This window comes from Pleurodeles waltl, chromosome 8 (assembly GCF_031143425.1).
Source record: "Pleurodeles waltl isolate 20211129_DDA chromosome 8, aPleWal1.hap1.20221129, whole genome shotgun sequence".
Classification (NCBI taxonomy): Eukaryota; Metazoa; Chordata; class Amphibia; order Caudata; family Salamandridae; genus Pleurodeles; species Pleurodeles waltl.
The window spans coordinates 7,906,992-7,932,031 of NC_090447.1; the positions used below are offsets into that span (position 1 = coordinate 7,906,992).

At 46.7% G+C, this 25,040-nt stretch overlaps 1 protein-coding gene across 3 annotated transcripts in view; it reads left to right on the forward strand.

The window, feature by feature from the left end:
* LOC138249662 (putative nuclease HARBI1) overlaps positions 1-25,040 on the forward strand; it is a 382,913-nt gene that overhangs the window by 147,521 nt on the left and 210,352 nt on the right. For all 3 annotated transcript variants that reach the window (XR_011194831.1, XM_069203622.1, XM_069203623.1), the window contains exon 3: positions 5,047-5,181. Coding sequence is in view for 2 of the 3 variants with exons in the window: in XM_069203622.1 (XP_069059723.1) it covers positions 5,082-5,181 (100 nt within the window). In the remaining variant the exon portion in view is untranslated. The remainder of the gene's footprint in view (positions 1-5,046; positions 5,182-25,040) is intronic.

The window sequence follows — 25,040 nt, forward strand, 5'->3', positions numbered from 1 at the left end:
CGTTGGGACGTGGAAGGTGGGCCCAAAGTATCCATCTCAGGGGCCAGAACAGTGTTGAAGTCACCCCCTATTAGTGTCAGTCCCTGCAGGAGATCAAGTAAATGAGATGACACGTCCCAGAGAAAGGCATGAATTGCCACGGGTGTGGCATATACATCTTGTCAAGTTAATAATGGGGCCTTCGTGCGTACCTGTCAGGGTTAGAAAGCAACCTCGTGGATTCACTATTGTTGGGGAAAATACCATCGGAAAGAATATGTGGAGCACAATAGGTACCCCTCTGGAGCCTCTGGTGTGCCCTGCACAAAACACTCAATCAAAGTCTATACAGGCCAGAAAGGGACATCGGCTGCCCAAAAGATGAGTTTCTTGCAGCAGCAATACATTTGGAGAATGGCGGTGCGCAAAATTAAAAACTGCTGCTCGTTTTATTCTATCTAGCAGGCCATTAACGTTCCATGATAGGATGCGTAAGTGTGTCATACTCCGGGTTGTACTAAACGGTCATCAGGGGTGGAGAAGGGGCCTCCATAACATGCCTCCCCGCTTGGGGTGCTTACATGAGGATCTATGGGGGCCAGGCTGAGGACCTTCCCTAGCCAAGATGGGGAAGTGAACAACTTCACGTAGGTGGACCCTTTAAAGCTTCCAGTGTCATGGAAGAAAGGAACATCTAACATAGCAAAAAACCAAACAGTACTCAGTCCCATCCCTCCAACTTCCACCCCTCCCCACACTTCCCTCCCAGAAGCATCTGCCCCCCCCCCCAAATGTAAAGAACATTACAAGAGTTCACAACAAAACCGTGTTAAAGGGCAATGGTAATTCCAACTGACCCTCAGAAAGAAAAGGAGCATGATGGTGGACCCCTCCTTCTTAAGGATAAATGTTAGCCATCTGTACAGCCATTTGTCTGTTATGAGTGAAATAACAGTGCTGCGGTCGCAGTCAAGGGTTTCACTCGGGCAGCAACATGGCCGGGCTGCGAGACAGGTCGGAATCAGGTTAATCGAGATGCAGGGTCTGAAGGGGTCCCCCCAGTTTCCCCATGGCTAGTTTGCCTCCTTCATCTATTCTTGCAGTCTTATACGCCTCTGATGTTTGGTAGGGGGCCCCTGCGCCCCGTGGATCTGGAGCAGGAGCCTGAGGTGGGTCTTTGGCACCTTGTCCTGAGAGGGTCCTATGGTGCTGTGCCTTAGATCTTGCTCCCCTGCCTGCCAGGCTGGGTCCAGTCAGCTGTCGCGCACGATTCTCCAGAAAATGTTGACGGGGGCATTCCTCTGTAAGCCACTGACATGCCAATTCTGATGTTTTGAAGAAATGGGTTTTATTCTCATGGATTACTCGCAATTTAGCTGGAAAAAGGAGGGGATATTGGAGCCCCATAGCCCTCATTTTCTGCTTCACCTCAGTATATGAGCGCCTCTGTTGCTGGACCTCCCTCATATAATCTAGTGACGGGGACCACCTCTCTTCAGCTCAGTATTGGGGGATCCTCAAAGTGTGCTCAACGGCAAAGGGGGCTCTCCTTGTTGGCGTATTTTTAGGACGGATGACAGAGGTGTCCAAGAGCACTCTTAGAGTGCGACCGCCATCTTGATGGCACAAGTGCCTTTTGTTTATTTCATATCTTGGCTACCATGGCGGGGATAGTTGGGCCAGGAGCCTTAGCTCATTTGTGCATTTGTGCATTTGATGTGGCACGTACCTCTAGGGCAAAGGTTCCAATTCTGCAAATATATCTCAGTTCAACTCACTCCATTCATAAAAAGAAAAAAAGTGAATACTGCCTGATATTCTTACGTGGGATGTTCCTTCTGTAGTGGATGTTTTGTTTAGGACATGAGCTGCCTGCAGTATGAAGAGGGATAGTGTCATATATTTATTTTCCGAACTACATTGTGAGCTGAGGGGTTGGTTTTCAAGATATCCTCCATACAGGTGCTCTGTGCCGTGTTTACAATGAACAGCTCACTGGGGCTTACTTCATCCCCTCAGTGAAACCAGGGAGATGTTAATTGACTCTAATTAAGAGGGAAGTGTATAAGGCTGGAGGTGGCAGTCTTTTCAGAGGCAGTTGGGTATGGTAGTTTATGTAAGGCTGCTCTGGTCCTCACGCTACTTTCTCTCCTATGTATTCATAATTATGCTAATCTGCCCGATTATTAATACAGAGCGGAGAAAGTCACTCAAGCTTTCTCGCTGACATAAGGCACAGTGAGAAGCTGGCATTTTCATTATGCCTTATGTCAGCGAGAAAGCTTGAGTGCAGTGCTTAATTTGTAGACAGAAATCTGCCAGTGCCCAAAGCTCTCCTCTGAAACACACAGCTGCTGCAATTAAATGTGCGAACACAGAATACTGAGGCAGCGTAATCCTGAAACCATTTTGGGCACCTTTAATCCATTTACAGCCACTCCTTGCTCACTTTTGCAGCTTTCTACTTTCTCCCTTTGTGACCCTCCCCCTTTTAAGGTTGAGCCTCGACAGCACGCATGCGCTGTTGTTCGGGGTATAGGCATGTGGTCCCGCCTGCCTCTGCCTGCCACTTCCAATAGGTTGAAGTGCTGCCTCCTAAGTGGTTTGGCAGTCAATAAGTCACTTCCTGTACTTGGCCGTTGGTACAGTTTAATTACGCCTCAAATGTTTTTCTGTTGTTTGGTTGGACTACTTTTCTTTGTTTCCTGCCGCTCGTATTTGTCATTTTACTATACATTTGTGCCCATAATTCAGCCTGTGGTGGTCCTAGGGCGATGGGACCACCCCCAAATCATTTATAATGATGTGCTCTTTCTGTTCAGGAAATATCGTAGGTCACACTAGGTGAGAGGGTGCCCAAATATCATAACCTCTTCCACCATTCAGTGTATATTTAAATTCTCTTCTAGCTGAAATGTTTGTTTTTGCAACTGAGAGGAGTTTGTGGGTTAAGGGCCTTGTTAGTATTCTGACCTTCCTGCATGGCCTCCAGATGTGTAATGCTTGCCGCGCGCTCCTGGTATTGAAAGGATAATTGCTCTAAGGCACTACTGAGTTAGTTGGCTTGACAGGGGCATCTAGCCACCACCAGTGATACTGCACCTTCTGCTAATGCACTACTGAGTTAGTTGGCTCGACAGGGGCATCTAGCCACCACCAGTGATACTGCACCTTCTACTAATGCACTACTGACTTATTTGGCTCGATAGGGACATCTAGCCACCACATGTGGTACTACACCTTCTGCTAATGAACAAACACACTTTGGCCTATATTTATCCTTTTTTTCCACAAAACTACGCTAATGCAGTTTTGCGGCAAAACGTTTAGCGCTGGCTTGCGTCATTTAAAAATGCCAGCCAGGTGCTGTATTTATTGAATGGCGCAAGCTGGCGCTAAACTTGGGCCAGCTTCTTAGAAGAAAACACTAGTTGGGTGGGGGTGGCGGTAGGGAAGGAGGGGGTTGTGCATCAGAAAATGACACTAGCCTGGTTAGAGGCAAACAAATGCCTCTAACCAGACTAGCGCCATTTCCTGGCACAAAACCCCCAAATACATGACTCCTGTCTTAGGAAAGACAGGAGTCATGGCCACCACCCCAGTGGCCAGCACAGGGGACAAGTGTCCTCTGGACATGGCCATTGCACCCGGTGCCATTCAGGGGCCCCAAGTTAGGGCCCCCAATGGCAAAAAAAATAAAATAAAAAATACTTACGTGGGCTTACCTGGGATGGGCTCCCCCATCCTCTGGTGTCCCTCTGGTGGGGGTGGTCCTGGGGCTTGGAGAGGGCAGCTGTTGACCCATTCCATGGTGTTTAACCATGGAAATAGGCCCACAGGTCCCCTAACACCTGGTCTGAGCATCCCCTCCTCCCACCCGTGCATCATTTTAGCACGGGGATAAATATGGGGCTATGGGGATAGCACAATTTTTTAGATGGGAGCACCTACTTTGCATCTCATTGACGCAAGGTAGGTGCACGCATCCAAAAAATGGTGCAAACTCCTATATTTTGACGTTAGATGTGTCAAACGTCAAAATATAAATAAGGAGTTAAGTTTGCGCCAAATTTGCATAAGGAGAGGAGTTTGCGTTATAAGATCCTTGTCTGTAATGGTACCTTGATAGCCTTGCTCTTGAGCAGGCATTAAAAGTGCTGTAAAAAATGGCACAAGGAAATCTCATAGATTTCCTTACGCCATTTTTCTGGCTTCCCTAACGGGCGAACGCCCCCTTTGCATACATTATGCCTGGCGCAGGCATAATGTAGCGCAAAGGGTTACAGAGTGGTGCAATGCTTGCATTGCGCCACTCTGTCAGTACGGCGTGGGGATTTCAGCCTCGTTGGGCCACATTAATGCAAAAAATAATGATGTTAATGTGGCACAAGGTGGCTCTAGGGCATTATAAAAATGTCCCCATATGCTGTTCTGCTAGCCCTGCAGTTACAAAAAGTATAATTAGGTACTAAAAAGTACCCTCCACCCAAACAGAACACAGTAGTCACATTTACTGGCACCGTTGCATATATCCCCTCTACCTCCCCAAATCACCTCAGCATTCAAATCTGGTTTTCACAATTTTATTTTAGAGTCCGTTTTATATAGCACCAACATCACCTGAATGTACAGGAGCGCTTTATATTACCGCCCGTTACTGCACAATTTATTGCCTTACTCAAAAAAATAAGTCATAACACTTTTACACAGTTTCTTTAACTTATATTGCACAACTGCTCACCAAGTTAAAACTTACAAAAAAAACCTTTTTATCAATCAGAGGCTAAACCTTTTGCATTTGCCAATGCTTGTTCGGGGTGCTTTCTCCTGCTTTTGCCTTGTTCCTTACTTGCCGCTCGTTTCTCTGACTGCTTTTCCCTTTCTCACTGTGAAACAGCTACCAACTCCAGCACTTTGAGACCCTCATATTTGATTTGCCGCACTTTATAAATCTTGATTGAGTGATTGATTGATTGTTGCCTTCTGGCGTTACCTTACAATTGTCAGTGCGCCGTTCTCGAGAATGAAATCAGGAGGTTCCTACTTGAAACTGTTTTGTATTTTTAGATTCATCTACATTGCAATCCAACAGCAAGAAGACCATGTCAATTTCGGATCAGGCAGCAATTGCAATACCGGCTCTGGGACGCCCGTTCAGATTAGGGATGCTCTATGACTGTCGCAGTGATGAACTTATCCCAGGTAACTGCATCCATCATGTTAGAGGCATGCAAAGTATTTTTTGTATGTGTAACTAAGCTAAAATTGAGAATTTCAACATTATGGCCCTCATTATGACAGTGGCAGTAAAAACCGCCTACCGCCACGGCGACGGCCGCCAAAACACCGTTACCGTGACTACCATCCGACCGCCATATTATGACCATAGCCGGAATTCTGCCAGAAGGATGGCGGAATTCCGGCGACGGTCATGGCGGCAGATGTCGGTAAGGAGGCACTGCTACCAGCAGCTGTGCCACGCCAGTAGACCTCCGCTGACCGTATCATGAGCCATGATACGGCCTAGCAGTGTTCTGTTGGTGGATGCTGCTGCTGGCAGCAGCGCCCCGTCTTGTCTCCTGCCAGAGGACTCCCAGCAAGCAGGTAAGTTGGGTGCTCTGACAGGGGAGGGGTTGGGGGTTGTTGCGAGTGTGTGTGGGTGTGTGTGTGTATGTGTGTGTGTGCGTGAATGTGGGTGTGTGTTGCGTGTGGTATATGTGTGCATGTGTAGATGTGAGTGTGCGTGTATGTTGTATTGTGTGAATGCGGGGGTGTTTGTATGAATGTAAATGTGTGTGGATGTGTGTGTGAATGGATGTATTCATGCATGGGTGAATGTGGGTATGAATGAGTGTATGCATGTATATGATGGTGCGTGAATGTGTATGTATGTTTGGGGGTCGGGAGGGGAATCGTGGGGAAGACTCTGGGGAGGGTGAGGGGGTGGGAAAGACCTCTATCAGTGACAGGAAAGAAATTCCCTGTCACTGATAGTGCCTACTGCCATGGTTTTCGTGGCGGTAAGGAAGCAACGAAAAACGTGGCAGTCATAATCTCGCAGGTGAGACAGTGACGGCTGCCTAGCTGGAGACTGAAGTCTCCAGCCTGGCAGCTGTTACCCCCCTGGCAGACAGAGTGGTACATTGGCGGTTTGGCTTGAGCCAGACTGCCAATGTCATATTTTGGGGAACGGTACAACCAGCCTGTTGGCAGTACTTTTCTCCAAAATACCACCATCTGCGAGGGTCATATAGAGGGCCTATGTTTGCTTAATTCACCTATTTAAGTATGATTAAGCAATAAGTAGTAGTAACTGGCTTCTAAGTTCTCCCGAACACCTTCTGTATACTGCGTTGCCTGTTTGATTGACATTCCTGAACTGGAAATGGTGAATGGGGACACAGGAGTTCCTACCTCTAAGCACATCATTTCTGATTCAGGAATAGGAAGAAACTTGAACACCAGAAAGCAGTATGCACTGTAGAAAAGTAGCCTCTTTCTAGCTTGGTTACCCCCACTTTTTGCCTGATGTCAGTATGTTTTGACTGTGTTCTCTGGGATCCTGCTAACCAGGACCCCAGTGACTATGCTCTCTCCCTCTAAATTTGATTGCTTGGACTTCAAACACCCCACATCTGGCATACTGGTGCCCCCATATAAGTCCTAGTATATGGTACCCAGGTACCCACGGCAGTAGGGAACCAGGGGTTCCCCATGGGCTACAGCATGTATTATGCCATCCATGGGAGCCCATGTAAAATATGTCTGCAGACCTGCTATTGCAGCCTGAATGAAGGGGTGCATGCGCCCTTTCACTTCTGATCACTGCACCGGGTCACTGTAACTCACCCCTATGGTAGGCCCTCCTAGCCTAGAAGGCAGGGTGCAGGCTGTGTGAGGGCACCCCCTGCATGAGCAGAGGTGGCCCTATGAACTCCAGCTCCAGTTTCCTGGACTTCGTGAGTGTGGGTAAGCCATTTTACCCATGTACTGGACATAGGTCACTACCTAAGTCCAGCCACATAATGGTAACTCCGAACGTAGGCATGTTTGGTATCAAACATGTCAGAATCATACCCCAATACTTTTGCCAGTATTGGTTGTATGATTCCATGCACTCTGTGGGCTCCTTAGGGGACCCCCAACTTTGCTCCTATGAGTTTACATGGTTTTCGCGAGCAACCTGTGCTGCTGCCACCCTTCAGACAGGTTTCTGCCCTCCCGCTGCCTGACCAGCTGAAGCCCAGGAAGGCAGAACAAAGGATTTCCTTTGGGAGAGGGAGGTAACACCCTCTCCCTTTGGAAATAGGTGTTACATGGCTTGGGAGGGGTGGCCTCCCCAAGCCACTGGTATGCTTTGAAGAGCACATTTGGTGCCCTCCTTGCTTAAACCAGTCTGCACCAGTTCAGGGACCTCTAGTCTCTGCTCTGGCATGAAACTGGACAACGATAAGGTGAGTAACCACTCCCCTGTCCATCACCAGCCCAGGACTGGTGCTCAGAGCTCCTCCAGGTGGCCACTTGACTCTGCCATCTTGAATCCAAGGTAGGCAGAGGCCTCTGGGAGCATCTGAGTTGCCCGGTCAGACATGTGATGTCACAGCCCCCTCCTGATAGGTGGTCACCTTCCTAGGTAAACAATCCCCCTTTCAGGGTTATTTAGGGTCTCCCTCTTGGGTAGGTCCTCGGATTCGACGTGCAAGACTCCAGCAGCAATCCTCTGCAATGTTTACTTCATCTTCTGGCCACTGGAACTGAAACTGGACTTCAGAGGAACCTACAATCTAGAGCTACAGTGTTGACCCTGCTCTGCAACATTGTTTCCCTGACTCCTTCAAACAAATGCTACATTTCCCCGGCTGTGCATCCTCTGAGGGTGACAAGTCTTCAGTCTGCACGAAGAAGCAAGAAGCAAGAAGGAACCTCCCTTGGAGTGAAGGAGTCACTCCCCTGCATCTGCAGGCACCAACTGCAATGATGACCGGCTGCGTATATCTCCTCTCCACCAGAGCTGTTTGGATCCTTCATCATGGGTGGTGATCTGGGGTGGTCCCCTCGGTCCTCTCTTCTAGCTATCCAACTTGGGAGAAGGTAAATCCTTGCCTCTCTACGCAGGACAGTACCCCTGTGCACTGCATCTCTTGCTGCTACCAAGCCTTGTTGGCATCTCCTCAAAGGGATCTACAGGCTACTTGTAGCCCCAGCCCCCGCACTCTTCCTTGCGACGCACAGCTCTCTGTGTGCTTCACCTGCGATGTGGGACTCCTTCCAAGGAGTGCTATGTGGACCTCAAAGCGACTCCTGTGCTTGCTGCCTGTGGGTCACCTGTGGGGGCTGCCCCCTCTTCCTGTAACTTTCCTCACTGCTGAGGGTCACCACCTGGGACTCCCTTCCATGGGTTGAGTCCCCCTGGACCTTGCTGGACTCCACCAGCTTCTAATTTCTTCATCCACGACATTTGCCTTTGCCAATGGTGGTTTTTCCACATCACTCTTTCAGCGTGGGACGTTGACTGCATCACTCCAGGAACTCTTCTACTGCTCCAGTGCTGCACTACTGACTGTCTTTGTCCACTGTCGACATGGTCCTACATCCACTGACGGGTGGGTAGTGGCTTCTGCCACCACCGGAAACTCCAAAGTGAACTGAACTTGGTCCCTTCTTTTTCAGGTCTTCCTCCTCCAGGATCCACCTTTGTTTTCTTGCAGTCTTGTCTGGGTCTTGCAATATTCTTCTCTATAGTCCTTTTGGTGGGTTTGGGGAGAACCAGTTACTCATCTCTTTTCTCCTGGTTGCTGAGGAGAACTCTGGTACTTACCTTGTGGGTTTCCTAGTTCCTCCATCTCCCCTCTACCAATTCCACTTCCTTAGGTGGGGGCCTGACTTGCGCATTCCACTTTTTTAGTATATGGTTTGGTTCCCCCAGGTCTTCAGTATTTTCTATTGTTTTCATTGTTTTCTATTACATTCTAGGCTAATTCCTGACTTCTACTATACATATAGTAGTGTGTTTTACTTACCTCCATTTGGGGTGTTGCCTATATAGTATTTTAGTATTTGTGTCACTAAAATAAAGTACCTTTATTTTTGTAACACTGTGTGGTTCTTTCGTGTGTGTGAGTGCTGTGTGACTACACTGGTATTGCATAAGCTTTGCATGTCTCCTAGATAAGTCTTGGCTGCTCATCCACAGCTACCTCTAGAGAGCCTGGCTTCCTATACACTGACTACACCTCACTAATAGGGGATACTTGGACCTGGTATAGGAGGATAACACTGTAGCTACTCAACACACACCAGACCAGCTTCCTACATGCACTCTCCCATGGAACACCTATAGGTGCTGGACTGGGCCAGCTAGCAATTTTTAAGTGGGTTGGGGGGTGCATGATCCCACAGCCAGGTCACTGGTTAACAAGGCCTGCAGCGCCTGGTCGGTGATGCCGTACAGAACCACACTATGGCTGAGCCAACTCGGATTGCAAACAAATACATTTTTGAGAGGCTGGGCGGTCATGTTGTGATTAGTCTTCAAAGGAGTAGAACAGAGGATGACTGTCAAGCAACACCAGCTCCCATTACCCCAATTTCCACCCATTACCCTCATTCCCATCCCTCTTGGGTTTGCACTGGGGTCGTCCCTGAGCCTAACTCTTTTTAATGTTTGTGTCACTCCACTGGCTGAACTGGTTTATTATTTTGGCTTTACTGTAACTTCCTACGCGGATGACACTCAAATTGTGGTTTCTTTAGCAAACAACAGTGTCAAGCTTGGCCCTAGTCTCTGCGATTCTATGCAGCCTGTTGACAGGTGGATAGGTGGGAATCGCCTGAAACTCTGATAAGACCGAGGTCATCCTGTTTGGTTCTCAGTCGTCCCTCTAATCTCCATCCTGCTGGCCACATGACAAGGGACCCCTTCCTACATGGGAAGGTTTGGCATCTAGGTTTTCTCATTGATGATAAACTTAACTATCAGGAACAAGCTAATGACACAACATCTTCTTTGTTTTTCACACTGAAACTGCTGAAAAAGGTTCTTCCCTACATCCCTAGCAGCCTCTATCTTAACTCCCATCAATACATCTTAAATAAACTTCAAACACTCCAGAACGCAGCCACTAGGCTTCTTCTGAAGCTTCCTAAATACTACCCAGTGTCCAGCGCTAGTAAAGATCTTCATTGGCTGCTGATTCGGCAAATAATTATTTTTAAAACACTTTGTATCACCTACAAGCTCTGCATGGCATTGGCCAGAATTTTCTACGGAACAAGCTTATCTGGTATTCTCCAGGCAGGACTCTTAGGTCAATCAATGCCAAACTGGTTATAGTCCCCAGGTTCAAGGGGGCACTTGGTCGGCAGGAGTATCACAGTAGGTGCCTCCAATGTCTGAAATGCTCTGCCTCCGACCATCAAGAATGCTCCAAATTTACTACAGTTTCGCAAGCAGGTAAAGGGTTGGCTGGATTTCCCACTCTCTTTCCCATCAAGGGGCTCGATTCACAAACGTAAAGCTAGACCAAAAGTCTAACTGAGAACAAAAGTCTAACTTTACTACTTTTTTGGCATTCACAAAGGTAAAGGTAGACCAAAAGTCTAGCTTTACTCGTAGTAACGTACCTTTGTGAATACCAAAAAGTAGTAAAGTTAGACCTCTAGCCCTCAGTGTTTAGCGGCAAGATGTCTCCGGGTATTTGTGTCTCTTTTAGAAAACACCTTAACGTTCAAAGTCCTCCTCCTCCTAGTACTGACTGATGGCCTGATTTACAGTAACGGATATCCCATCCAGCAAAATCTAAATTCCATTATTTCCTATGGGATTTAGATTTCAGCCGACAGGATGTCTCTCACTGTTGTGATGTAGTCACCCATCCACTGATATCTGAATCAGGCCCTAAGTGAGGCATTTTTGCCTTCCAAAAGACTTTTTCACGTGTTATGGGTTAACTCACATCTAGCATAGTCTTTCTCCCAACTCCATGTTCACAGTGTTAGAAGAATGCCCCTCCTTGTGCTCCACATCCTGTACTTCACATGACTGCATACCGGTGCAAAAACACAGAAGGGAGGGAGGAAGGGCCTTTCTACCCTTCTTCACTGACCCACGGGAAATAAACATGGCATTCGAAAGTTGAAATCTTTTGAGGTCTGGAAATAAATAAAAAGAGATCACATAACATCTAAAAACTAAGGAATGTGGGCATCTGAATCTGACTGACGTACTGGCAAGACTATCTCCTGGGAGAGGTGGAAACACAAATTGATTTTGAGGGTGAATTCGGGATTCAGTTTTAGAACAATCCTGTACGGAAAGAATTGTAAATAAGGATAGGATACCATCAAAGACCCCAATTTCCCATCCCTTCTTGCTGAGATAATCGCTATTAAGAAAGCTGTTATAGCAGACAACCACCCCAATTCTGCTTTTTCTAGATGACTGATAAATCCCAGGAATTCACTACTGAAATCTTTTCAACCAGAAACTCTTTAAGAGTCGAGTGACGAGTGGGAAGACCTTTGAAAAATCCTGATGTACGGAAAGAGGCTTGATAGCTGTCCATTGAGCAGAAAGAGTGCCTGTAGACAATCCTTTTGAAAACCCTTCCTTAAAGGGATCATGTGAGTGGGTCTACATCTTGTGATGTACACCAGTTTCATAACAAAACTTGATTCGGTCCCCCTGCAAAGTCCATGGATGGGGCCCCTCTTGGTCCTGACCCAGTCAAAAGCTCTCAGGCCAAGAGCTTGCCACCAGTGCACAACTCTGGAGGGGGCCCCCTGGAGCTCAGTGGCTGCTATTGGTACACCACTGATGTACAGCATTTTTAGAAAGACCAAGACCCTCGGTTTGTTTTATAGGAAGACAAAGTGGATGTTTTCATAGAGGACTGAATAGCCATAGTGATCTCTTCAGAACAGATCCAATTTTGTAAACCTATCCTCTCAAGTTCCAGGCTGTCAACCTGAGATGCTGAACCTGGGTAGGTGGAAGTATAGGTAACTGAAGAGGAGATAGATCTGTTGGGAGGTGAAAATAATTCCTCTGCAACATAGACAGCAGGGGAGGAACCAAAGCAGACAAGACCAAAGGAGTGCAATATTCCCAAATCTTCAGAAGGACCTTCATGAGGAGGGTAATCAGTTAGAAAGCATGCAGAGTTCGCTCTGAACAAGACACTGACAGGGCGTCTATTGCCCAGGCTTCTGCACACAAGGTTTCAGTGTAAAAGATCAGTACCATAGAGTTATTTGGTGTTGCAAATATATTTTTTCATGGTTTCCCAAACAATGCACATATCCAACTGAGTTTCCAAATGGATAGATGGTACTTCACAGAGAACTGCAGGTTGTGACTATGACCATCCGTTCTGAAGTTCAGTCACCCTTGGAGATAAATTGCTGACAAGGATAGGTGACTCTCTTCCCAAGAAAATATCTGTGTGGCTAGAAGGTTTAGACTTATGTTCCTGGTTTTCTTGTCTATTCAGGTAGGCTCTTGTCACCTGATTGTCTGTCCTTACTGATACAGTGTAGCCCTCTAGCAAATTAACCACATGGCTCCAACCCAAGGAGTGTAACTGCTCCTTTTGTGACCACTGACCCTCCAGCACTAGACCTTCCAGTGTAACTCCCCACCCCATAGGCTACCATCTGTGGTCAGTTGTCTTTGGGGAGGAAGGCATAGGGGAGCCCATTTCAATGACTGAGTCTCTCCCAACCATCACTGCAGGTATTGTTGAATGACGGAGGTGACCAGGACGTGATAAGCCAGGTTCTGTGAACATGGGGACCAATGTGTGAGCAAGTGGTTCGCTAATGTGGTTTGAAATGGAAACACACCCATGTGACCACTGCGGTCGATGCTTCCTTCCACCCCTGGACTTTCAATCACTCCCAGGTCAGACCTGACTGCTGACACAAGAGAAAAGAGAGACAGTTCTTAAGTGTTAGAATCCTGGATTGAGGCAGAAGGACTGGACCCACTTGTGTATCTGACTGGGACCCTTTAAAGGTCTTGACTCACAGTGGCTGAAAGTATGACTTTTGAAAGTCTCAGGTTTTGCAAAACGTCCATTACCTTGTTGCATCTGTTGCATCTTAGAAAGAGCAGAGGCAGACAACTCCCCTTCATCAGGGTATGGAAAAACCGGCACTGCATGCAACTAAAAATAAACAAGTGGTGCAATTAGTTTTGGAAAAACTCCTGTGAGAAGTTGCTAACCCAAATGGAAGCACTTGGAACTGAAAATGTTGAGCTCCCACAGAAACCCTCAAGAAAATCTGTCTGTTTAAACATGAAAACGCGCACCCTGAAGGTCCAGCTGGGCTAGAAAATTGCCTTCTGATATCAGAGGTATGATCATTTCCAGTGAAACCATGTGAAGATTCTCCACCAGGACATAATTGTCAAATTATTTTAATTCCAAAATACGCCACCTAATTTGGCACTAAAAAGAGAATAGAATAAAATCCTGTTTCACGCTGATCGCCTGGTACAGGAATTACTGCTCCCTTCTGTAGTAGAGTCTGAATCCCCAGAAACATTGACTGAGCTTTTAATTCTTCTTTTGATAAAGGAAGTACGAATGAATCTGTGACTGGGAGGACAGTTCATAAACATGTTTTATAATGTCCAGAACCCATGAAACTGTAATGCACTCTTTCCATTGCTGAACAAAAAGTGTGTCATGTCCCAACTCCTGCATAGTCACTTTTGTAACTGACCTTGAATTAAGGAGTTGAGTGGTCGGGATTTATTGGTGAACACAGCCCCAGAGCTCAGGCCTTACCATAAAAAGGATGCTTGTCCTGCCAGTTCGGAGGTGGTTGTTTCGGAAGAAAAGGCTTCTTTCCTGAATACCATTTGAACAGCTTATTGAGCTTCTTTTCTTGTGGTGCTTCTGCACCATTGTGTCCAGTTCATCAAACAATTGGGGTCCCATAAATGGCAACTTGTGGATCAGAGCTCTGAGGGAGTCAAGCTTCCACGATTTCATCAACAAAAGCCGTCGACCAGCTATTACTGCACCAACAGAGGAGGAAGCTGCCCAGTGACCATCAAACAACACTTCATAAAAATTTTGCAAGATGCTCCAACTTGGCCAGAATCGATGTGGGATCTCCACTGTCTTGTAAACAATCATATAGTGATTGAATGTCCTTAAGAAGAACCTTAGTAGCAAATGCCAAGTAGATACTGCCTCAGATAGCAAAATTCAATGCTGCAAAGAAGCTTTGTAGGGCAGACTATACCTTCTGTCTAGTACAGCATGTAAAGCTGATTCTTCAGATGCCAAGGATGATGAGGAGGCCATGGACCTGATCCCCTCTGACCTTCACTTCTGCCCCCCAGCACCTGGAGACCTTAACAGGTGAATAGCTGCGCTCTACAAATACATTGATTGATTGATTGATTGATTGATGGAACCAAAATTGTGTTTACTTTTGGAGTTTGCGAAAAAGAAGAATCAAAGTCCTCCAAGGCACACACCACTTGATCAGGAAACGAGGTATAGATTGCTTATCTGAGTCCTTCCAGTCTATAAGCAGAATGTGCTTAATAACATCATGCAGCGGTAGATCATCCACCTGGGCACCACTGTACTGAGCATAAAAACCCTCCACCTCTTGAGGTTTCATTTCAAAACCCAGGACCTCTTTAATGTGTATGAGGAGGTCACAAAAGTGGTTGCCCTGGACATATTTGCCTCTGATCTGAGTCCTGATCATCATTTTGGTTCTGCCTCTGTTGCTTTAACTGGGACTCAGCAAGGGCAGAATCCACTGCTTCTTTAATGAGAGATTGGAGATCATCCCTTGAAATCTGTAAAACTTCCTCCTCCATCTAAGGATCCAAATTATGTTGTTTGGAAAGAGTTGTTAGTCTCGCCATCATTGCACCCAGCATGGTGACCTGCTAAAGGCAGCATCCTCACAAGTCGCCAGTAAGAGCTGTGCCCAGAGACCAGAAGAGCATCTTCATAGAGGGCCAAAAGCGAGTGCAATCTCCTGCTTTGTGTCAATTGATCATTCACTTATCTCTCTGGGTGGGCAGCTGCCCATGCTCTCAAGGCTTTTTGAAGCTCTGCCTTCTTGGCACTTCCCTTCTAGAACACCCCTTTCTCCTGGCTGAAATCCCTGAGCAGAGCCACTGTGTAACTTTCCACCTCAAATTCCATGTTGCTAGGTAGGAACACGGACGTTTGCAAATAAACAATGGGACTTGGGCAAAAGAGCTTTGAGGGAAAAATCAAAGATGCCAATCAGGGAGAGTTGAAAAATGAAAAATTCCTATCAGAAAGAGCAGAATAGGTTTGATTTGGGCTAAGTACAGGGCTGTGGCGCAAACTGAATTACTATGTGGTGTTACACAAACACAAGTCCTAACCTCACTGCTGATTTCCAATTTTAGAAATGGGTATTCTAGTTGGCTAGGGTAGGAACCTGCCACTCTAATTAGGGTAAGTAAGTTACACAATAAAGATAACCTTTGCTCACCCTCTTGTAGCTTAGTAGAGCAGGCAGGCTTATCCTCAGAGACAATGTGTAAAGTATTTGTGCAACACACTCACTGCAACAAGGTGAAACACCACAAAAATACTCCACACAGGATTATGAAGAAAAACAGACTCCGCATAGCAAATACAATACCAAAATGATAAGAATCCAAAAAGTATACCACACAATATAGCATATGTCAATTTTCATGGGTGTCGACCTGGCATCCTTGGCGTGGTTTCCCCAGTCGTTTTGCCTCTGCTTCCTTTATTTTTGACTATGTGCTGGACTTTGTTTTTGCTGGTTTTTGATACGCTGGGCACTTTACCACTGCTGACCAGTGCAAAAGTGTAAGTCTTCCGTGTATAAATTGTGATTTCGATTGGTTATATTTGATTTACTAGTACGTCCGTAGTGAAATGCACTAGAGGTGCCCAGGGCCTGTAAATCAAATGCCACTAGTGGGCCTGCAGCACTGATGGTGACACCCACATGGGTAGCCCTATAAACATGTCTCAGACCTGCCACTGCACTGTCTGTATGTGCTGTTTTGCACTGCTAATTCTACCTGGCTAGTGTGCCAACTTGCCAGGGGCAAACCTTCCCTTTCACTACATGTAAATCACCCCTAAGGTAGGCCATAGGTAGCCCCAAGGGCAGGGTACAGTGTATTTATGAGGCAGTACATGTACTGTTGTGTTTTACATGTGCTGATAGTGAAATACTGCCAAATGCGTTTTTCACTATTGCAAGGCCTATCTCTCCCATAGGTTAACTTGGGGATTGCCTTTAAATATCTTTTAAGTTGGGAGCAGATAGAGAAATGGAGTTTGGGGTCTCTGGACTGTTTAAAAATACATCTTTTGGTAGAGTTGTTTTTTAGATTGTGTGTTTGAAAATGCTCCTTTTAGAAAGTGGGCATTTTCTTGCTTAAGCATTCTGTGCCTCTGCCTGCCTGTGGAGTCCATGTCTGGGTCAGTCTGACAGTTGGGCTGTTTGGGAATTCCCTCTAGACAGCAACACAAAGGGACATGAGGTGTGTCCTGCATATCCTGATGAGTCTTCCTGGGCTAGAATGGGGAGGGAGGAGTTGATACCTGGACCAGAAAGGGATGTGCCTGTCCTCACACAATGCGGTCTCCAAACTCCTGGAGTGTGTCTGGGGCCAGGCCTGGGCAAAGCAGGATCTGGTGAACAATAGAAACTTTCCTTTGAAGTCTGCCTACTTCAAAGGCAGAAATGAGTATAAGTAGTGGACCTAAAACCCCAGATTGTTACAACACTTCTGGATCAAGAGGAACCTCTGCCAAGGAGAAGAGCTAAAGAGGTGGAAGAGGAGTACTGCCCCTTTGCTGTGTGTGCATTGCTGGGTTGGCCTGAAATTGTTGTTTCTGCCTTAAGAGGACAAAGACTGGACTTTGCTGTGTATCGTGTTTGTGTAGATTTTCCAAGGGCTTGGACTGAGCTTGCCTCCTATTAAGAAGTCTGAGGGACATCAAAGACTTCATCTGCCAGTGTCTTCTGTTGAGAGTGCTGACTTGCTACGTGGTGCCAAATCCAGTCCCTGGGCCCTTCGAAGTGGAAGCTGGTAACCTTCGAGGGAAAATCCACACACCGCTGTGTGCACATCAAAAAAATTGACGCAGCGCCTGCCTTGTGGCTGGAGAATCTCTCAGCGTGGACCCTTCGTACAGGGCATCGGAGTTTTCCAAGCATCGACCGCGGGCGTCAAAATCTTCAACATCACCACACAGACCTGAGGCTGCTTGTCTAGGAATCAACGGATCCCTTCCCTGTGTGGAAAGATGCAACACATTGCTTACCCAGAGGAGAAAGAATCAATGCACTGACCCATTTGCAAATCAGGAATCGACGCATCGCTTGCTTTTCCAATGCACGCTCACCCGTGCAGCTTAATTTTTTACACATACCAGATACATTGTGCTGAAACAACGCATCCATTGATTTCTATGGATTAAGACTCTTTCTACTTTAAAAAATCATATCTATGCTTGTGTATGTTGGAGTTTTGTTGTTTTGGTCTTGATTGGTTTAGATAAATGTTGACTATTTTTCTAAACAGGTGTGGAGTCCTTTTGTGGTGTTTTTCACTGTGTTACTGTATACGTTTGTGCAAATACTTTACACATTTCCACTGAGATGAGCCTGACTGCTTGTGCCAAGCTACCAAGGGGGTAAGCAGGGGTTATCTGAGTGGTGTAGCACCCCTACCCTGACTAAAGTGAGAAACAGTGAAAATTGCAATGCACGCCTACTAGGCACTTTACGGTAAAAAGAATGCATTTTGAAATGCTATCTCCTAGGAGCTATGTCTCTGAGTTATTACTAATATTGCTGGGGCAGCTTTTCATTAACAATGTATACTTTTATTGGTGAGGAGCACCGTGCCAGCAAGTGGGGACTGCTCAAGTCTGAGCCAATGATCGGGGAACTCTACGTGGCCCCAGGCCTGGATTCACAGCCCGGGCAGACAAGGGAAAGGTACTCACCGCCATGGGCTGAAATGCTGCAGGGAGTCCGGGCACAGTGTATCACATGCTGTCGCTGGGGCTACCAGAGCTCAAGGCAGGACACAACAGAACCCCCCTGTGCTGAGTGCAGGCCGGGAGTCATGCACTCTGGTAATTCAGTTAGGCAAGCCTAGAACCACGCACTCTGGTAATTCGGTTAAGCAGGCGGGGAGCATTGCATTCTGGTAGTGCTGCTAGGTGATTTCTCCCCATGCGTAGTCCTTGCAGCAGCACGGCGCTCTCATTGATTTACAAAAGACTTGTTTCAGTGTCCCAGCGCCCACAATGAAATCAGTTGACACGAATTGATCCTGTAGCTTTTTTAAAGTGCTGCCCAGAGCGGAGCGCTGACGGATGCACAAGGTAACAGAGTCAAAGGGCCCAGCAATCTATGAGGTCTTTTGTGTCCCTGAGACCTCAGCGGAAAAATAGGGTGCAACCCAGCAAGGCCGAGGAGTCACTCTGGAGATGTCTTAAACATTCTTATTGGCAAGGCAGAGGCCAGCAAGCAGCAGGGCTGCTCAGCAAGGCAGACAGCAGTCCCTGGTACAGTCAGATTCAGCAAAGAGGAAGTCCTTCTGGCACAGCAGCCTTTACTCCAGCAGAGCTTCTTCTTAGTCCAGTAGTGTACTAATTTGACAGGGCCGATGCCCTCGTAATTATACCCCAAACTGCCTTTGATGTAGGGGTGACTTCAAAGGGCCCTTCAGATGTGCAAATGGTCCCTTTCACCCCGGTCCTAGTTCGAAACTACTGGTGGAGGGGTAGATTAGCCTTTTAAGTGAGAGCAGGCCACAGCTCATACTGGTGTAAGTGGAACCGCATCTACCTCTGCCAGCCCAGGAAGGCTATTAGTATGTAGATGAATGCAGGTGTATCCCCTGGCACCCACCCTTCCTGTGTTTGTGGCTGTCTAAAGAATCTGCACAAAAGTGTAGCTGTCATCCTGGCCTGACGTGGTTTGGGTTCAGGCTGCAAGCACACAGAGAAATGTCCTCTTTCTAAAAGTGGCATTTCTAAAATAGTAGTGATACATCCAACATTACCATTGAAGAGGGTTTATCATTACTATTGCAACCATACAAAACATGATTGAGCTACTCCTTTCTGATCAGGAATTCCCACTTAAAAGTATATAAGGGAATTCCCAATGCTGGCCTATGGAGGGAGTAGGCCCCACTGCAGTGAAAAACAAATGTAGCTGTTTTTCACTTCCAGGACATGGAAACTTAAAGGTACATGCCCTGCTTTTTAGTGACACAGCACCTTGCCCTTAGGGTCACTTAGGGCCTACCTTAGCAGTGACTTTTGTGTACTAAAAAGGGTGAATTTACGGCTTAGCAAGAGGATTTAAATGCCAAGCTGCAGTGCAGTTAAGTCCACACAGGGGCTTTGCACTGGCAGTCTTGATACAGGTTTGAAAGGCTACTCGAGTGGATGGCACAACCAGTGCTGCAGGCCCACTAGACTCATTTGAAGTACAGGCCCGGGGTACATGGCATAACACTTTAAAAGGGACTTACAGTAAACTAAATATGCCAATCAGGTTTATGCCATTGTCACCATGTTTTAGGGGAGAAGCACCTGAACTTTAGCACTGGTTAGCAGTGGTAAAGTGCCCTGAGTCCTAAGTCTAACAAAAAGATACACCAAAAAGGGGAGACAATAGGTGAAGCTTGGGGGTAGATCACCCAAAGGATGACAGGTCTAACAACCATCTACATGGCTGCAAGTGAGAATGTCATGGACAAAAATATTGAATATTGTTTAACATAAATATGGGGTACTGTGTGTTCTTAATGTAATTTACAAACGTTGCTCAATTCAGGAGTGTGCTGCCATCAATCTTACGTCATTGAAGTCATAGGGATTTAAGTGTTCAGTCAAAATACAAGAGTTGAAAATGAGCTGCAACCACATTAAGGCCAGACCTACTAGTTTTATCAATGCTTGTTTTAAATGGTAGAATGTCTCAGGTGATGGCACAAATGTGCACAAATGCATCTGTAAGTAGGCTGAACCTGACATCTAAAAGACAGAAAGAAGTGTGCAGAGGCAAATAAATTCTAGCAATAAGAACATTTATGTACTCTTAGTGTGATGTTGATTGTTTTCAGTTTGTCCATTTGAGTTGATTATCAAACTGTGCAAAGGAAACCCTTATCCAGGAGAGACTACTATCTGAGATTTCTAGGCAAAGACGAAGTCTCTCTAAATGTACATAATGGATTACAGTGCTGATTGCAACACTGATGTACATCTGATGGTTTATCTCAACTAAGCTCTGTATTAACACAATGGGCTTATATGCCATGGATACTAGGGTGCGACTTTAATTGCATAATTGACCCACGACTTGACCGATCACACCCCCCACTACCTGTCTCTCCAGTTGAGACAGCTTTCTTCTCAGTGGCTTCGACATTGGCCCTTGTTAGACAGTTGCAGATCTTTATATCCAACTAAGATAGACTACTCGTAATACTCATTAGTGCATGATTTACACATTAGGCTGGACAGAATCCGGTGTTACCCGATGACTCTCCTCTGGGTGATGCAGACAGAGTACTTGGGTAAGACATTTTCTGATCACAATCCATTGCGGATGCAGCTAGAGTGGGGTGCTGTTAGACCACCAGTTCTCTCCTGGCGATTGCAGTCAGCTATACTTTAGGATCAGGCATTAAGTGCTGAGACAGACAAAACACTGACACACTACATTGCTGAGAATTGGGGCACATCTACCACCAAGGTCATAGACTGGGAGGCAATGAAGGTAGTGTTAAGGGGTAACTTCATCCGTGCAGTAGTGGGAGCTAGGGTGACCATACACAAGGACCTGATTGAAGTTCTGAAGCCTCTGGAGAACGCTGCTAGGAACAATCATACCAAAAAAGCAGATCTGAATAAGGCATTGGCTACCCACACAAGCCTAGTGGAGCAGCTGCGGTGAGACTTTAGCTCGTATCAGGCCAAGATGCGCCCTGAAGGCGGTAAGGCTGGACGTCTGTTGGCTTGGTTAATACGTAGCACAGACCTCCCCACCCATATCGTGAGGATTTGTATATCGTCGACAGAGTTCACCTTGCAGCAAACCCAGATACATTATGCATTAACAATGCACTATTGCACACTGTACAATCCCTTACACTTACCTCGACAGAAAAACATGCAAGAGTTCTTAGCTGGGGTGACACTCCTAGTATTATCACCCGAGGAGAAAGAAGACCTTAATACCCTCTCACATTAGAAGATGTCAAGGGAGCAATCAGGGGAGCAGCCACTCACAAAATGCCGGGCTTAGACTGGCTTTCTATTGAATTCTTTAAGCCCTACGAGCATCACCTTGCCTCAAACTGCTTGAAATATACAAATCGGCGATGGAAGAGGGCAGCCTACCACAGAGCATGCGGGAGTCCCTCTTGGTCTCTCTCCCCACTGTCCATGTTGGGGTTGGATTACAAGATCCTAAGGAAGGTCCTAACCGGCTTGTATGGACACATGAGAAGGCTGGTGCACCCGGACCAAAATGGGTTCATACCCAGGAGGTCCACTACATTAAATATTTGCTGTCTGTACAGGGTGATGAACTGGCCCCAGCCCAATGGCCATTCGCAGTATGCCTGGTATTAGATCTGGAAAAGGCATTTGATATGCTGGAACCTTTTTGCAACATTGAAGAAGTTTGGGCTAGAGGGGATTCTCCAAGCATTAATCCGTCTACTTTATGTAAACCCTCTGGTGAGGGTCAAGTTTGGCAGATGTGTCTCTCAACTGTTTCAGATCAAGCGTGGAACCAGGCAAGTGTGCCTGCTCTCTCCGCTTCTATTCACTCTTGCCATGGAGCCATTGGCACAGAAGCTGCACCAGCTGGAGTACGGATGGGGCATTCCGATACACGGGAGAAGCATGTCATCTCGCTGCATGCTGATGACGTCTGATTTACGTTTGTGATATCAGAGTAGGCTTTGAGCCTATACGGATGATCCTGCAAGTTTTCTATGAGGCTTTAGGGCTGCAGGTACATTGGGCTAAATCCTGTTTGTTCCCGTTACATCCACATTGTCCTCCACCGGTTAAGATGGGAACCGGGTACATTTAGGTATCTAGGCATTAATGTATAGCAGGACAGGCTAGAACTTCTAGATGGTAATTTCACGAAGGCAGTAATGCCACCGAGGCCTCAGATGACCTTCTTGATTATACTCACCTTCCAGGGCACAGTGTCACTTGTGAAAATGGTGATACTTGCTCATCTGTTATGCTTCCTCCAAAACCTTCCAGTCAACATCCCCAGCAGCACCATTCATGCTCTACACTCTTCTCTGGGGTCCTTTATTTGGAATTGCGCTTTGGAAGCTACAACTGCCTACTGAAAAAGGGGGTTTGGGTGCCCATAATTTAGAATATTATTACCTGGCTGCACAATTGCAGTGGCCCGCATATTAGCTGGTGGTTTGTCATATCGAGGAGTTGTCTCCTCTGGACCTGTGGAGGGTGAGGGTTGAATTGAGAAGTGTACTCAAGCCTTGCACGCTCCCTCCACCTGCAGCAAATGGTCTGTTGAAAATTGTGTTTAATAGTTAGCCCTAAGCTGCTCCCATGTATGGCAATTTATTCACTGGCTATTCTGTTGGAGTCGATTTCTAGTTTCACTAATATATTGGGAGATGCAGGAATGCATGAATGGATGGAGGCGGGAGTGGCTACATTAGGAATGCTATTCCGGGATAGTTTGCTGCTGACTTACGAGCAGCTTTGAGATACACATAATCTGCCCTTAGGGCACTTCATGGAGCACACTCATCTCTTTTGGCAGAGATGGTGCATCTCGGGGGCATCATAGACAGAGAACCAGGCTCCCACCCAATAATCCATCTATTAAACGCCATGAGAGAGGGGCATAAATTGATTACATGGTTCCCCCAGGCATTCGCACAGGCTGTTCAGGACCTGCTTGTTACAACTCATAGGGAATGGAAGGACGACTTGGGAAGGGAGATTGCTATGAAGGATTGGGTAAAGATCACTGAGTACCCTTGACAAGAGTCTCGGAACACAAAGTTCCAGTATATCCAACATATAATTTTGCACAGCCTGCCTCTCTCTCCCGAATGTTTGGCTCCCTGTTCGAACGCCCAAGATGGCAACAATCAGAAGGAGGTATCAGGTACATATTCTGGATCTGCCTGGTTGTGGAGGAGTACTGGACCCACATAATAGCTGAAATAGAACAAGTTGTAACGCCGCGCTCTGACGCGGCGTCTCTTTCTGTCCTCACGGGTGGAACGCGCTACCGATATTCGGAGCGCCGTTCCCCGCGTTTTTTGACTAAGCTTTCTGGGAAGCATATATTTTGCTCCCTGTTGCGCTACACTTACTTGTAGCCTTTTTTCTTCTTTTATTGTTGGTGGTGGGTTTTTTGTTGGGCCTTTTGCCTGTCTCTATCCCTGTTGTGTCCATCTTGTCTTCTTCGTGTTGTTGTCCCAGCATGCTCTGTTGTTCTTTTATACTACTTCCTTTTCCCTATTCTGGTCTATGGGCTTTTCCCAATCCAAGATGGTGTTACTTCCCTTTCCTGTGATGTCACTTCCCTTTTCTCAGTATATAAGTCAGTCAGTCTTGTTCCTCCTTGCGTTGCAAACTCTTCCTTCTGGTTGTGCTGTTCGCTCCTGTTCTTTGTTCCTGCTTTTTTGCCTTGGGAGATTTTTGCCTGTTCTTTGTTCCTGCTTTTGCCTTGGGATATTTTTGCCTGTTCCTTTTTTCCTGCCTTGTACCCTGGATATTGCCTATTTTTGTTTCCTGTTGTCAAGTCCTGTTTTTTCTTGTTTTTCTTCAGGAGTTCCTGTTAGAGGTTTTTTCCCCAGTGTTGGGGTTTTTTCCCTCTGGGACTCCTTCTGGAGGGTACGGTCTGCTTTGGCGTAGCCTGTCAAGTGGCACCGTGTCTACGAGAAGGGGTCGCCCTTATCTGGGAGCATCCAGGACCTGTAGAGACTTGGTGTATTCGCCAATCCGAAGTCCAGAGGTGAGAAGTCCAGCGCAGTACGTGACAGATTGCAACGCCAAAAGATTCTGCGTTGCGAGAGCGCCATGGAAGATCCACAGGGAGAGGTGTCAGAAAATGCTCAAGCTATGTTACAGACTGTCCAACAACAAGCCCAAGAGTTACAACAGTTACGGGCAGAGAACACTGCGCTACGACAGGTCTTGTCTTCCCGATCAATGGACATGACAGTATCTGCTACTATTCCTCGATATTCCGGAGATCCTTTAAAGATGAAGGAATTTTTGGACGCCCTGACGGTTTTCTTTGCCTTTCGTCCACTCCAGTTTTCTTCGGATAAGACTAAGGTGGGCTATCTGATCAGCGCCTTGTCTGGTCCAGCGCTTGCTTGGGCAACTCCTCTGGTTTCTGCAGATGACCCAGTCCTGGCTAACTATTCCGCTCTCCTGACTGTTTTCAAACAAATGTTTGAGAGACCTGGGGTAGAAGCAGCAGCTGAAGAAGCCTTATGTGACATTCAGCAAGGTAATCAGGATGTACTGCAGTATATAACCCGCTTCAAACAGCTGGCAGCTGAAACCTCCTGGGTAGAACGTACCTTCGTAACCCTTTTCCGCCGAGGCCTGCGTGAAGAAATTAAAGATGAGCTTGCACACTCTTCCCCAGCTTGTTCTTTGAAAGAATTAATGGATCAATCTATGAACATCGAGTATAGACTTCGAGAGCGCAAGATGGAAAGACGTAGAAATAGAGCTCCATACCAGCACGGTACCTTCCGTGCTAGCAGTCGGCGAACGGAAGATAGTCCATCAGAAGCCTCTCCACCTCCCCATGAAGAGCCCATGCAGATAGATCTGGTTCGTGGGCCATTGACGGAGTCAGAAAAGGAGGAACGACGACGAAGGGGACTTTGCCTATACTGTGGTAAGGCTGGCCACCTGATCCGTAGTTGTCCGGTACGTCCCTCAAGGCCTGCGGGAAACGCCAGCTCCCGTCCCCTGTAAGGAGAAAGGAGAAGGGAGGAG